The following is a 13,335-nucleotide window of genomic DNA, read 5'->3' on the forward strand; positions in this document are numbered from 1 at the left end:
TAATCTTCCTTTTCACTTATTTTCTCCCAGCACATCATTTTGCCTTCATGTGGGCCTCTGTAGGAAACACTATTCCAGCTACATTCTGGGCCATGTATTATCTTCTGCGGCACCCAGAAGCTCTTGCAGTGGTGCGTGACGAAATTGACCATTTGCTGCAGTCAACAGGTCAAGAAAGGAAGCCTGGAAACTGCATCCACCTCACCAGAGAACAATTGGACAACCTGGTCTACCTAGGTAATTTATTTTATCCCTCCTGAAGAAAAGTAGGTATTTCCCTGTAAACTCCGTTTATCACTCATTCTATTTAGTGAGAAGGTGGAGAACACAGCTGCTTAATTGACATAATAACAACCATTTACATCAATTATGAATTATGTAGTTTATAGCTGGAGATACACTTGCTGCATGTAAACATAAAAATCCCAGGTAATTAACTAGGCAAGGTATGCAAAAGGCTGAATCAAAGCTTTGCAGTTATTTACCAAAAGTTTATGCACATGAAGTTTGATTCTAAACATCTGCTGAAGTGGTAATGCATTTCAGAGACATCAGTGCTATACTGGGAAGACAAATTGAAAAGAAGTATTTGGAACGATCAATTTAGCCCAAAAATATACATTTACATTTTATGATGATAGCTTTTAAGGCATAAAAGAAAGTGTGTTTTCTAACTGAGCCACAGACTGGCAGCCCGCAAGCTTAGCAGGAAGAGAAGGAAATATCTTCAGGACAAAAATAGCTATTTACAAACATTAGGTGTGTGCAGAGTGTGAGGAAACTTGACTAGCCTCCCATTTTTTAAAGTATGTTTACTTGGAGGGGAAGGGTTTTAGTTTTGATTTTTTGCTTAGTAGCTTTTCTAGATAGAAATGGATTATGTACAATCCTCATCTGTCTTTAAGCAATAAATAATTAGCATGAAATGTGATGCAATGGAAATATTATATATATATATATGTATATGTATAATCACACTGCACGTGAAAACCCATGTTTACGATGCACAAAACTAGGTCAGGAGGTCTGTTTAGGGAAGTTTTTAATGTGTGACATTTTAATGCATCTTTAATCTTTGTTAGAAGCCACCCAGAGTAGCTGGGGAAGCCCAGCCAGATGGGCGGGGTACAAATAATAAATTATTATTAGTAGTAGTAGTAGTAGTAGTAGTAGTAAGGAGGGTTTTTTGTGTTTTTTTTTGTCAGGTCACTTTTCAATGACTAATTCCTGTCACCTCTTTCAGGGGCGGAGGAAGGGGTGTGCGGTGGGTGTGGACCACCCTGGTTGTCACCACTGAGGAGGGTGACAAAATGTCGGGCGGCACTCACAGCAGGGCCTGCAGCGTGCCCAAGCCACGCGTCTCTCCTGGGCGCTTAGGTGCACATAGGCTCTGCACTGCCCAAACGGTCTGCCCGCTGCCTCTCCCCCAGCTGTAGGACAGTTGAGTAGGAGGAGGCAGGCAGACTCCGGAGGCCCCACGGTGCGCCCCGCCCTCATCCTGCCCCTATGAGCAGCTCGGCCTGCCCCTGGGCATGCCGTGCCAGGCGCCCAAGCAGCTTCCTCCGCCGCTGACCTCTTGCATTCTGAAGTAGTGCAGTCCCATTCCAAGTATTTGAATTGGTTCAAAGAACCAATTGCAGGTAAGTAGCGTAGGAATATGCTTGGTATTGTAGCCGTGGGATCAACCAAGGTCATGGATACTTTGCTGACTCCACAACTCAGTGCCACCTCTGGACTGAGACAACTTAGCAACAAGTTTACATCTTTCTCACTCATTCTATGCTATTCTTTATGAATTAGCTCATTTGCTTTATTTTTAGGAGTTAATCAGTTTATTTATTTATTTGAGTAAGCCTGTTAAATATATATACTAAACAGGCTAACTCTAATAAATAAATAGTTTGTGCTTTCTATTACAATGCAAATAAGATTTGATTTAATGGCTCTAATATAATATTTTATGCACTTGATGAGAAGTGCTGTTCAAAACATGCCCTCAAGGAATGATTTTCCCACAGTGTATTGGCCCTGAAATAAATAAACAAACGCTTCTTCTTTGCTTCTGGTAAAGATGGGGAATGCTATCCCAGCTATTACTTAAGTATTTGACTAGCTAAAGATAAAATATACTTTATATGGGGGCTTACATAAAATTATTTTGAGCAAGTTCATAGGATTATAAGAAATCTGCTAATGAAGGCTAAATCCAGAGTGTAATCAGCCTATACAGTGGTACCTCAGGTTACAGATGCTTCAGGTTACATACGCTTCAGGTTACAGACTCTGCTAACCCAGAAATATTACCTCGGGCTAAGAACTTTGCTTCAGGATGAGAATAGAAATCGCACGGCAGCAGCGGGAAGCCCCATTAGCTAAAGTGGTGCTTCAGGTTAAGAACAGTTTCAGGTTAAGAACGGACCTCCAGAACGAATTAAGTTCTTAACCCGAGGTACCACTGTATTTATAAGAGGAGACGAGTGAAAAATGTGAGAGGAAGCAATGAGACTGGGCGGTGATACATCATGGGGCAAGTGATCTAATACTTTTACTCATCAGGACTTGTAATATACCCTCTCTATATTCAAAGACCTTTGGCATCAAATAAAGCATAACTGTTGGGACATGCAAATTGCTGTGTAAGGGTATGTGTCTTAAGATGAGTGCAGTTGTATAACACCAATCTTGCTTCTCTAGCTTAATGAGTGATAGTCCTCTGTTCTCCACAGTATAGCTACAGTCAGGAGCAAGGTTCCTGATCATACAAATAGAGTCAGGTTTGCTTTGTTTGCAGAAGAACTTGTAGAGACCTCAGGTATTGCTGCCTAAATCATTTTGCAAGACGCTCCATGCACAAATTCCCCTTTACCAGACGTTCCCAGGGCAGGTCACAACAATGACATATACAATGATAAAACACCCACAACCATAAAACAAGAAAAGTGTAAAAACCATTAAAAGCAGCTTAAAGCAATTCCATATAGAATCCCATATAAAACATGTCTGTTTCAAACTTTTTAATGGTTTAAATTTTATAGTTTTATGTTTTAATTGCTGTAAACCACTTTGATATTTTTTTTAAGGACACAGCAGTATCCAAATATTTTTTATAAATAAACAGTAAAACAGTACAGATTATTATTTGTCATTGTTTTTCACAATTCATAAACCACTTAATTACGACCATCTCTTAAGTGGTGTACAAGCAACCATTTATAGAAACAGTTAGAAACACCGTACAACTCTTCAGTCAAAGCTTTTCCTCTATCAGAACAATCCTCCTTACATACATGTTCCTGTCTGTATATATAAAAAATCCAAACAGCATTTTTGCCCTTTGTTTTTGGTTTTCCATGCTGTGATTCCTTCATCTCCATTCCGTCCCTCTAGACATAACAGTCTATGACTAAAAAGATGGTGAATCCATGCTCACCACTGAGCTGTGGGGGGAGCACTGTGTGTCAACTACCAAATCACCACATGGGTTGATTATTTACTCCCAAGTGTTTCTAAATTGCTTGAGAGCCACTACAGAATTACCGTATTTTTTGCTCTATAAGACTCACTTTTTCCCTCCTAAAAAGTAAGGGGAAATGTGTGTGCGTCTTATGGAGCGAATGCAGGCTGCGCAGCTATCCCAGAAGCCAGAACAGCAAGAGGGATTGCTGCTTTCACTGCGCAGCGATTCCTCTTGCTCTTCTGGCTTCTGAAATTCAGAATATTTTCTTTCTTGTTTTCCTCCTCCAATAACTAGGTGCGTCTTGTGGTCTGGTGCGTCTTATAGAGCGAAAAATACGGGTACTTCTTGATATAAATAACATATATTCTTGAAGCAGATCAGGAGAAATATTTCAGGTGCTGGTAACCTTCTTTCTTAGGAATCGCTGTAGCCAGCTTTATCACAGAATTAAAAGTGTCAGGAAAATATTACTTCACCAGATCCCATTTGCTAGCTTACATTTCTTCCCTCAGGGATCTCCATAACTCTCCAATCAACTTTTTTGGTGCTACATGTTCTTTTGCAAAGAAATCAGACAATGATTTTTGCATTCCCAGTGACATATATTATTGGCCACTATGACTTGCTGCAGAGCTTTAATTTAGAAACTGATACACAGAAATGGTCTTTTTTTTTTTACAACTACCACCAAGATTTAAGGAAGCAAAACAGATTAAACAGTTATGCCTCATCACTGTGCATTTAGCTTGGGTCATGTTTTATTTGCATAAATTTTAATTGCTGCATACATTCCTATTGTGAATTATTCTTTCCCTGGAGCATTATTGCGTTCCAGGCATTTCCAACAAAAAAAGAGAACTACTTCAATAATGACTTTATTTTCAGCAAGATGTAGCAGAGCAAAAACCAGCTGGTATGTCAGGGTGCAAACACTTCCAAAAGACTGAATGGACATGTTATGGGGATATATCTGTATGCTATAATGTACTTAGGGTTTTCCCGTTCTCAGCTACAGAATCACTTCTTTCTCTAGACATTATGTAGTCACATCACCCTGGATGAACAAAATACCTATCTAGAATATCTGCAGACCCTGACAACTTTTTTTCTTCCATGCCACTCCTGATACGTATAGGGTCCTCCTATTTACCTGCAGAATGCTTAGTATAAAATTAACTATCCATTGTGTACTGTAAGGTTTATTATTGTTATTATTAAACAGTTACAGATCTAGATCATGTTTAATTAAAATTAACTTGCTTACAAAAGCCAAATGCACTAATGATTCACAATGACCTTTTATTACCTGCAGTCCCTTGTTTTGGCTGGATGATTGACAGCTTGCTGTTTGGCTACCGTGTTGTATTTCAGCTGACAAGACTTTTCATTTTAACTCAATTTGCCTGCCTATCACAAGCTGGTGGCAGGCCAGGCGCAAGTCGCCCAGCTTTGCCTCAGCAGCTTGCTCTATTTCTCATTAGTACGCATTTATTCAGTGGAAATTGGAAGACAAATGCTTGAAGGCATGTGAACTAAGTATAGCAAATTAGGTTTAAAGACTGAATATTTATAAGTATATTGAAACGGCTTCAACTTTTAAAAAAAGATCCAGGGTGAAATTGAAAGAGTATATAAGAGTGAGCGGAGTTTGGGGGGAGATGCAAGTGGGAAAAATCCAAAAATACTGTGAGGTGCCTGTGGTCTCTCAGTGCATAGAAAATGTCGACTTTCCTGAAAACCCCTTTTTGTGAGCATTGAAAGTTTCGGCATCTTGTGTGTGCGCGCGTGTAGGAAGGGGGAAAAACGAGGGTCATGTTCATTTGCTGCTTGGTTATCCCTTGGTATGCTTTAAATTGCCTTGTTTGTTCGGCACTAGCACAGAAACAGATGTTGCTCTACCGTGCTGGATAATTTACTGTACCTCATGGTGCAGAATGGAAGACCTCCCCAGCTACCCAGCTGGTCTGACAGGAGCACTGGCTTGTGGCTACTGAAGTATGACAACAGCAAGTACAGACTGCAGTTTTATCATCCAGTTGTCATTCTTCTTGATGTGGATTTTGGGCATCCGTACAGAGGCTATCGGGGAAGGGGTTTTAGGGGGGGGGTGAAATGTTGAAACAAACGTCCTTTTTGTTTGTTTATTTTAATGGTAGGCTGCCGCAGAGCCACACAGGCTCCATCCTCCTTTGTTGATCATAATGTGACTCATTACTTTTGTCATCTAAGGATTATCGGCATGATCGCTCAGAGCTAGAGCCAAGCTCGCCTTCCCCCACATAGCTGGTCCTGGAAGGTAAAACAGATTTGTCATTTATGATCTGACCACTAAGCCACACTCTGAGCTCCATTATTGTGATTAGCTCCCGCATCGGATGTGCTTGCCCAATTGTCATTTGCGATACTGCAATGGGCAACACGACTTGCCATACTTCCTGGGAGCATGTCGGCCAACCTGACATGGCTGTGTTGCTTGTGCTACTCAGCATAAACCTATTTTAGTGGCGGCACTTTCGCTGTGTTTTGCTCGTTCGCTGCTGCTACGGCTGTTGTTGTCACCACTGTGCTTTCTTCATTCCCCTCCCACCGGTTTGGATCCATCAGCGCACAATGGCGTTACGTATGTCAGCTACCATTTCCACACTGCCGACTTAAAAGGGTGTTATTTGGCTTCGCATTTCCTCGGCGGGAGGCAGCCGAGGAGTGGAGTCTGGACCTTTTTTCCTTTGTACTGCGTAAAGTTTTTTGTTGCCAGAGTGCTGCCAGTTGAAATCTATCGTGTCAGGTGCCTTGTGGCTATCTGCAGTAGAGGCCGTGTTCTGGAACCAGAGTTCTTTTCTGGCTTCGTCACCAACAAGCCGATTTGACTCTCCCTGATTATAGTAACGAAGGCAGTCCAAAAGAATATGCACAGCCTCACAGTACGTCACATTGAATCACGGCGCTGGCCACACAGAGCTGACCGCAGCCTCATTTCTTTAGACAAATGCACGCTTAAGGAAAAAACTCCTGCGAGAAAGCATCCAAGGCCACTTTATTTGCTATGCGCCCTGCAACAGATTTAATTTTTAGTGAAAGAACGTTTGTTATTATCTTTTTCAGATGTTTCCATGCTGGGGATGCTACTCTCTCTAGTAAACTAGCTGTTGGGGTCTACCATCTCTAGTAAGCTAAGTGAGGGGATAGGTCACAGGGCTTCACATACCACTTAGGTTTCTCATATATTCCAAATAAAAAAATGAAAGCAACCATCTATTGAATCTTTGGTGAGAGGGAAGCTCTGCTTTGGGGCTTTTCATAGGGTTATTTTTTTTTTTTTGTAAATATTAATTTTCACACTGATGACTTGAAGGAGTCATGCCGCCTATTACGGCGTCCAGCCTCGCTGGTGGAAAGATAGTCAGTTTTGATTATAAAGTCAGAGATGCAGGCCCAGACAGCAGCTACATGCTGGTATGCATGCTATCAGAATGATTTATGCAAATTATGCATATTATTCCCAAAGGAATTCCTCCTCAAACTGCCAGGATAAATTGCCGGAAATTAGCCATAAAATCTGTCGTGCTAGGAGCAAGAGGTGAAGGCCACTGGGAAAGCAAGGACATTTGCCTTCTAGAGCCTTCCAAGTTAAGGTGGGCTTCTGGAAAAAGGTTTGGGATTTGTGTCAAAACGTTGTGCTGTATATGGGCTTCCCCCCATTAACTTGTCAAAGCTCCACACCTAATTTGAATTTGCTCAGCCAGCAGTAGATATTATGAAGGGTTCCTTAATTCCCAATATTCTTGCCTTGCATATGACTGTAGGGTTATTCAAGTAGATGGTTTTGTAATGCATGGCTGCAGTCTTGCATGGTTGTGTGTTTTTTTAAAAAAACAAAACAAAAAACAGGCAGAACAGAGCCATTGAAGCTATGCCTGGTATTTGTTCCCAATCCCTGAAATGTATGGAAATGCATAAAAGCATTCATCTCTTTTGATTGTGGCGTTTTCAACATGATGCCCAAATAATGGTTTTTCCACCCAAAACCCACTGCACTGCCTAGAGCCTAAGTAAATTCATTGACTCTATCGGGAAAGATTATATTTAAAAGTTCAGAAGTGCTTAGCTTCTTCTCTAGCCCTCTGGGAAAGTTTATTACCTCTTTTTAACACACACACACACACACACACACACACACACACACTCTGCTTTCTTTGCCAGCCTGCTCTAGTAGACCTGTCGAATTTTGGCAGCTGTAGCAGCTTATAACTTCCAATCTCCTTCTATATCTTTAATGCTTTGGGGTTCTTTCTCTCTCCCCCACCCCCAAATTCCCCTTTATTTATATTCAGAAAGTGCTATCAACGAGAGTTTCCGATTTTGCTCATCTTCCACAAACATCCGCATCGCCAGCGAAGATTTTATTCTCAAGCTTGAAGGGAACCAGGAAGTCAGCTTGAGAAAAGGAGATTTGGTAGCAATTTATCCTCCAATTCTGCACATGGACCCCGAGGTCTACGAAGATCCCAAGGTAAACATTCAGCTGCTATTAGACATACCACTTCAGGCACATTTCAGCAGCCAGGCATTTTGTAATATAGAGAGCTTTAAAAAAGAAGAAGAAAGCGGGGTGGGGGGTGGAGAGTGCTGTTCCTTCTTGTGGAACAAATCTTCCTACTTTCAGATCTTTTCAAGGTGCCTTCAGGTCAAAGCATTCTTGGCCTGAAGAGAGAAATATGGTGATGAGGGTGACTGCTACCCCTTTGAGAGAAACTGACAATTGTGCCTTGACTAACATAAACTTGAGGCTAAATGTAGGCTTTGTTTGGAAGTGGATCATTGGATGCCCAAAGAAGGCTGGATAATAGAAGGTGGCTTAAAGAGCAAATAATGTGGGCCATTTAGCTAAGTGCCCCCAAAGCATCATTGACTCTCTAAAGCCCCTATAATAGCGGTGTCTTCTTGAGCCTTATGCTTTTTCACCTCTCTTTATAGGGATTGGCCCTTTAGTGGTCAATTAGTATGGCGTTGTGAACTCAAGATTGTAAAGCTGTTGCTCGGCAGTGAAGCTTTGAGGGTAATTGTGTCATCTCCTTGTATTTTTCCCCCATCTGAAGCAAAAGTTAATGAATATCAAAGGCTGGAAATTAATCCACCCTAGCTGAGCCTTAATACAGCTCCAGAAGTTCATCACCTGCATGCAAATTGCATAGTCACGTTCCCTAGATTTTGACTGAGAAATTCTTGCTAGTTGGAGGAAGATGGCCACAAGCAAATAAAGATTTATGTATTTATTAAACAAACAAAGCCATGAAATGACTACTGTGGATTTACATATGTCATGTATGACTCTGAAGAGCTTTTTTCCTTTATGATACATAAAATAACTGATTATATACACTATACTAACATGTAAAACCCTAAACAACTTGGCACCAGGTTACTTGAAAGACTGCCTGTCACTGTATAGACTTGTAAAATCACTTGGATTATCTGGGGAAATTTTACTTGTGGCATCACACAGAATATCACAGGTCTTTGATCTGAAAACAAGCATTGTAAATTGTTTCAAAATGTTTTTAATGTGTTTTAATATGGTAACTAAATTATTATTATTTTCCACCATTGTTCCTGCTTAAACTCAGAAGGCAGAAAAAGCCCTTCTTACATTTGTACTACTGCCTCTGTGTGGCTTTTTGACTGAGTCTGCAATCACACTAGTTATGGCATATGAGCATAGCATTACTTAACACTTATTTATTTATTTATTTCATAAAATTAAGACACAGCTTAACTGTAAAAACAAAAACCACCTTGAACTGGTATACAAAGAAAATCAAACAATAAAATTATCAGGGGAAAAAGAACACTTTGAGACATTCAAATGTTAAAATCAGCAATAAAATAAAAACAGATACTGTAATAAAATGCATCCACCTTCTACATGTCTGGGGAGGCTTGTCTAAACAAAAATGTTGTCAGCAGGTACCAAAAAGAGTACAGCCGTACCTTGGAAGTCAAACAGAATCCGTTCCAGAAATCCGTTCAACTTCCACAACATTCGGAAACCAAAGCGTGGCTTCTGATTGGCTGCAGGAAGCCAATAGTTTGCAAACCAGAACACTCATTTCCGGGTTTGTGGCGTTTGGGAGCCAAGGTACGACTGTACAGTGAAGGCACCTGCTTGGTGTCAATAGGCAGAAGTTTCAGAGCACATTCTGCCACACTAAATGATCCATTTTGTCCAAGCAACAGACCTTATAACAAAACAGTCAACTTTATTCACACAGCAGCAGTGCCGGATTTACATATAAGCTAAACAAGCTATAGCTTAGGGCACCACTCTCTTGGGGACTCCCCAAAAAATTAAAGGGGAAAAAACTGGATCTACATTTCCAAAATAGAAGATAAAAAACAAATAAAATAAAACCTACATACAGCAACAGTGGTTTGTGTTGTGTAGGCTCCTATGATGTAAGTAATGGGCCCCACCTGCTTTGATAAAATACATATTTTGTTATGTGCAAATGGCTTTAGATACTTATTAGGTCCATAAATTACCATACAGCATATATTCAGCACAAAAAAGTGACAATTTGATGTTGACAGCTGGACATATAAAGGACCCCATTACCTTCAGTAGCTTAGGGTCTCATCAAACCTAAATCCAGCCCTGCACAGCAGGTATAAGGTAGGGTTACCAGATGTCCCCAGTTCCCGGGGACAGTTGCCGGATTTGCAAATCTGTCCCTGGGAAACATGGCAGCAGCAGCTTCAGCAGCCTGGAGACAAACTCTGGATAAACCCACAAAGCTAGCTGTGAGTACAATTGAAAATTGATAATAAATAAACAAATATAGTGCTTATTGCAATTGTAATTTGACTTTCCTCAGTAAAGAAGCACTTCCTTGACAGAGGAAGTCTCCATCTTCCAGAACATCTTGAAGGATATGCATTGTTTACATTTTTTAAAAAAAATCTCTCAAAGCTTCTACTGTAAGAGCCACTATGATGGGGTACACCATTGCCACTTCTGCTTAGGTTGAATTTGTGTATCATCAATCAAATTTGAATTATTCTTTAATTCTTTAATTGCTTTAAATTAGGTTCCAGAAAACAAGACAAATGGAGATCAGACTAGAGCCATTGAGTATTTGTAGGCTTTAGGCTCCAATAGAGGGAAATATGGTGCTTCAATCTGGGCTATTACTTTTATATATATTTACAGCAGCTCATTTTTCACACAAACTGGCGCTGACATAAGGAGCTAGAGAAGTCAACTTCCTTCTGTGTCCTGTCTCTGATAATTTGTGATTACCACTTTGCTTCCTGATTATTTAACATGAAAGTTACTTAGTTCTCCACTAAAGAGGTACTAGCCTTTACTTAATTTGGGCAAAAGTCTCAGAGTTCCTTATGCTCAATGTTATTCCACCCCAATCCTTAATTGTTGGACCTTTTTTCTAATTTTGCAGTAACTACTTTTCTAATTTAAAATTAACTAACTTGGATTGTTGAGGGGAAATAAGTCCCCACTTTGGATTTTCCTAGCTGCTTCACAGAGAGACACTTCAAGACTCACAATACACCCTTTTCACACAAAAATTCTTGTCTGTGGACACATGTGTGTTTACAGGGTTGCACAGCTATTGTAATTGTTTTCCATTACTTCTTTGGGTATTATGTTCCATCGTTTCATGTAAAATGAATTCTAATTAGTGACATGAAGTAGAGTCAATTCTCCTTTTTTATTATAAGGATGTATTATAAGTTTTGGAATACTAATCATAGTTTTTAGTTCTGGAAAGGATCTGACAAAACGAGGATCATCACAGTTCAATAGCCTTTCTGCCCAACATCGTTTGTCATGAATGGACTAATGCAGCCTATAAATAGTGTACTAGGGCTGCAGTCCTATACACACATTCCTGAAAGTCCTATTCAGCTTAATTATGGAATGATATGCATAGGGTTGTGTTGGAAAAATGAAAGGATGTAGCCGGTGGCGGAGGAAGGCGGGTGCGGGAAGTTGCGGGCCATGCCGGATGTCATCACTGGGGGTGTGTGTGTGACAAAATGACAAAATGAGTTGTTGTTTTTTAAATGGGCTCATGAAACTTTTTAGTTCAGTCAACAAATGTAACGAAACGCGGCTGGCACTGGGCACCACACCACAGGGGCCTACACTTACCACGGGGCCTGCAGCTTGCCCGAGCCATGCGTCTCTCCTGGGAGTGACGTGGTGGCTTGGGCACATGCAGGCTCTGTGCTGCCTGAAACAGCAGTGTGGGGCTTGCATCTGCCCACCGCCTCTCCCTGAGCCACCCTACAGCTGAGGGGGAGGCGGCAGAGAGGCTCCACACAGCGGGCCCCACCCCCATGGGCGGCTCGCCCCGTCCCCGGCTACAGGGCACGTGCGCTGCACTGGGCACCTGAGTGGCTAGTTATGCCACTGGATGTAGCTTGTCATCAACTGTTTGTGTGCACTCAACTCAAGATCAGAAGGAGCAAAGTCAGTAAGAGTCAACTTGTGTTGACCGCATTCTGGGAAACAAAAGCGCATGAGTTGAGTCTAAGCTATGTGGGGAAAGTAATATGGCAAAATGTGCAGCCTCTGGATGTGATTCCAGAGTTGAACTCATAGCTGTCTCCCCAGAGCATTTTCACAGTGCTTAAGACAGAGGTACCACCTTGCCTTCTAGAAGTAGCACATATAAAAAAGAAATCCACTGCCTATTCTTTTTTGCTTTTCAGATCAACCTTGACATCGTTGTAATCACTATATTTATACAACTATATTAATGCTCACATTCTCTATTTTTCAGAAGTATAAATTTGATCGTTACGTAGAGGATGGCAAGAAGAAAACCACCTTCTACAAACAGGGAAGGAAGCTGAAATACTTTCTGATGCCTTTTGGCTCTGGAATCAGCAAGTGTCCTGGCAGGTTCTTTGCAATGAATGAAATTAAGCTGTTCTTGGTTTTATTGTTGACATATTTTGATGTGGAAATAACAAAAGAAAAGCAAGTTGGACAAGACAAGAGTAGAATAGGTCTTGGTATACTCTTGCCAGACACTGACATTGCCTTTCGTTACAAACTAAGAAATTAATACTCTAATACAGTTTCCAACATTACAAATAACTTACTCAGGTTTTGTTCTGTCTTTTTGCACTATGGTTGCCATATCTTTCTGGTGTCCTTACAACTGTGGGTGAGGGAGGCTTGCCACATTTTGATTAAAAAAAATTCATATTGCTGCCATTTTAAGTTAAACTTTTGATGGGATGGGTGAAATATTCTATTTCTGCAAGTTTTCTATCTGCATCAGTGCCCTCAGTGTGGCTACTTTTTTTGTAGTACAGCTCCTAATGTACATGCTGTATGGAAGTGCAGGAGATCAGAAGGCACAGTTATTGAATTGTGTGGTATAGCTGCTTGGGCTGGCAAAGTACCTTTGTCTGCCTCTTCCACAAAAGTCTCTCTTATTTTGGCACTAAGACCGTCAAAGTGCAAGTAGATAAATAGGTTTCGCTCCGGCGAGAAGGTAAACGGCATTTCTGTGTGCTGCTCTGGTTCACCAGAAGCTGCTTAGTCATGCTGGCCAATGACCCGGAAGCTGTACGCCAGCTCCCTCGGCCAATAAAGCGGGATGAGCGCTGCAACCCCAGAGTCGGTCACGACTGGACCTAATGGTCAGGGGTCCCTTTACCTTTACTATTTTCCGTAAGAACACTACTCAACATCAACAAAACTTGCTTCTAATGCCCATTCAGTCCTTTTCCACAAATTCATCAAAGAATCAAATTCACATAGAATCTCATTTGGGATTTTGAGCACTTTTCTAGTTGGAAATTAATATAGTGGAGGGACTGAGGGTTTCGTTTTGCTTTACTCC

At 41.0% G+C, this 13,335-nt stretch overlaps 1 protein-coding gene across 1 annotated transcript in view; it reads left to right on the forward strand.

Moving 5' to 3' along the window:
- CYP7B1 (cytochrome P450 family 7 subfamily B member 1) overlaps nt 1-12,973 on the forward strand; it is a 113,816-nt gene extending 100,843 nt beyond the window's left edge. Inside the window, exons 4-6 of the mRNA XM_081874408.1 lie at nt 31-237; nt 7,789-7,967; nt 12,262-12,973. Coding sequence (XP_081730534.1) covers nt 31-237; nt 7,789-7,967; nt 12,262-12,549 — 674 coding nt within the window. The 3' untranslated portion in view covers nt 12,550-12,973. The remainder of the gene's footprint in view (nt 1-30; nt 238-7,788; nt 7,968-12,261) is intronic.
- Nucleotides 12,974-13,335: the final 362 nt, after the last annotated feature.

This window comes from Podarcis erhardii (assembly GCF_964252035.2).
Source record: "Podarcis erhardii genome assembly, chromosome: 8".
NCBI classification, from domain to species: Eukaryota; Metazoa; Chordata; class Lepidosauria; order Squamata; family Lacertidae; genus Podarcis; species Podarcis erhardii.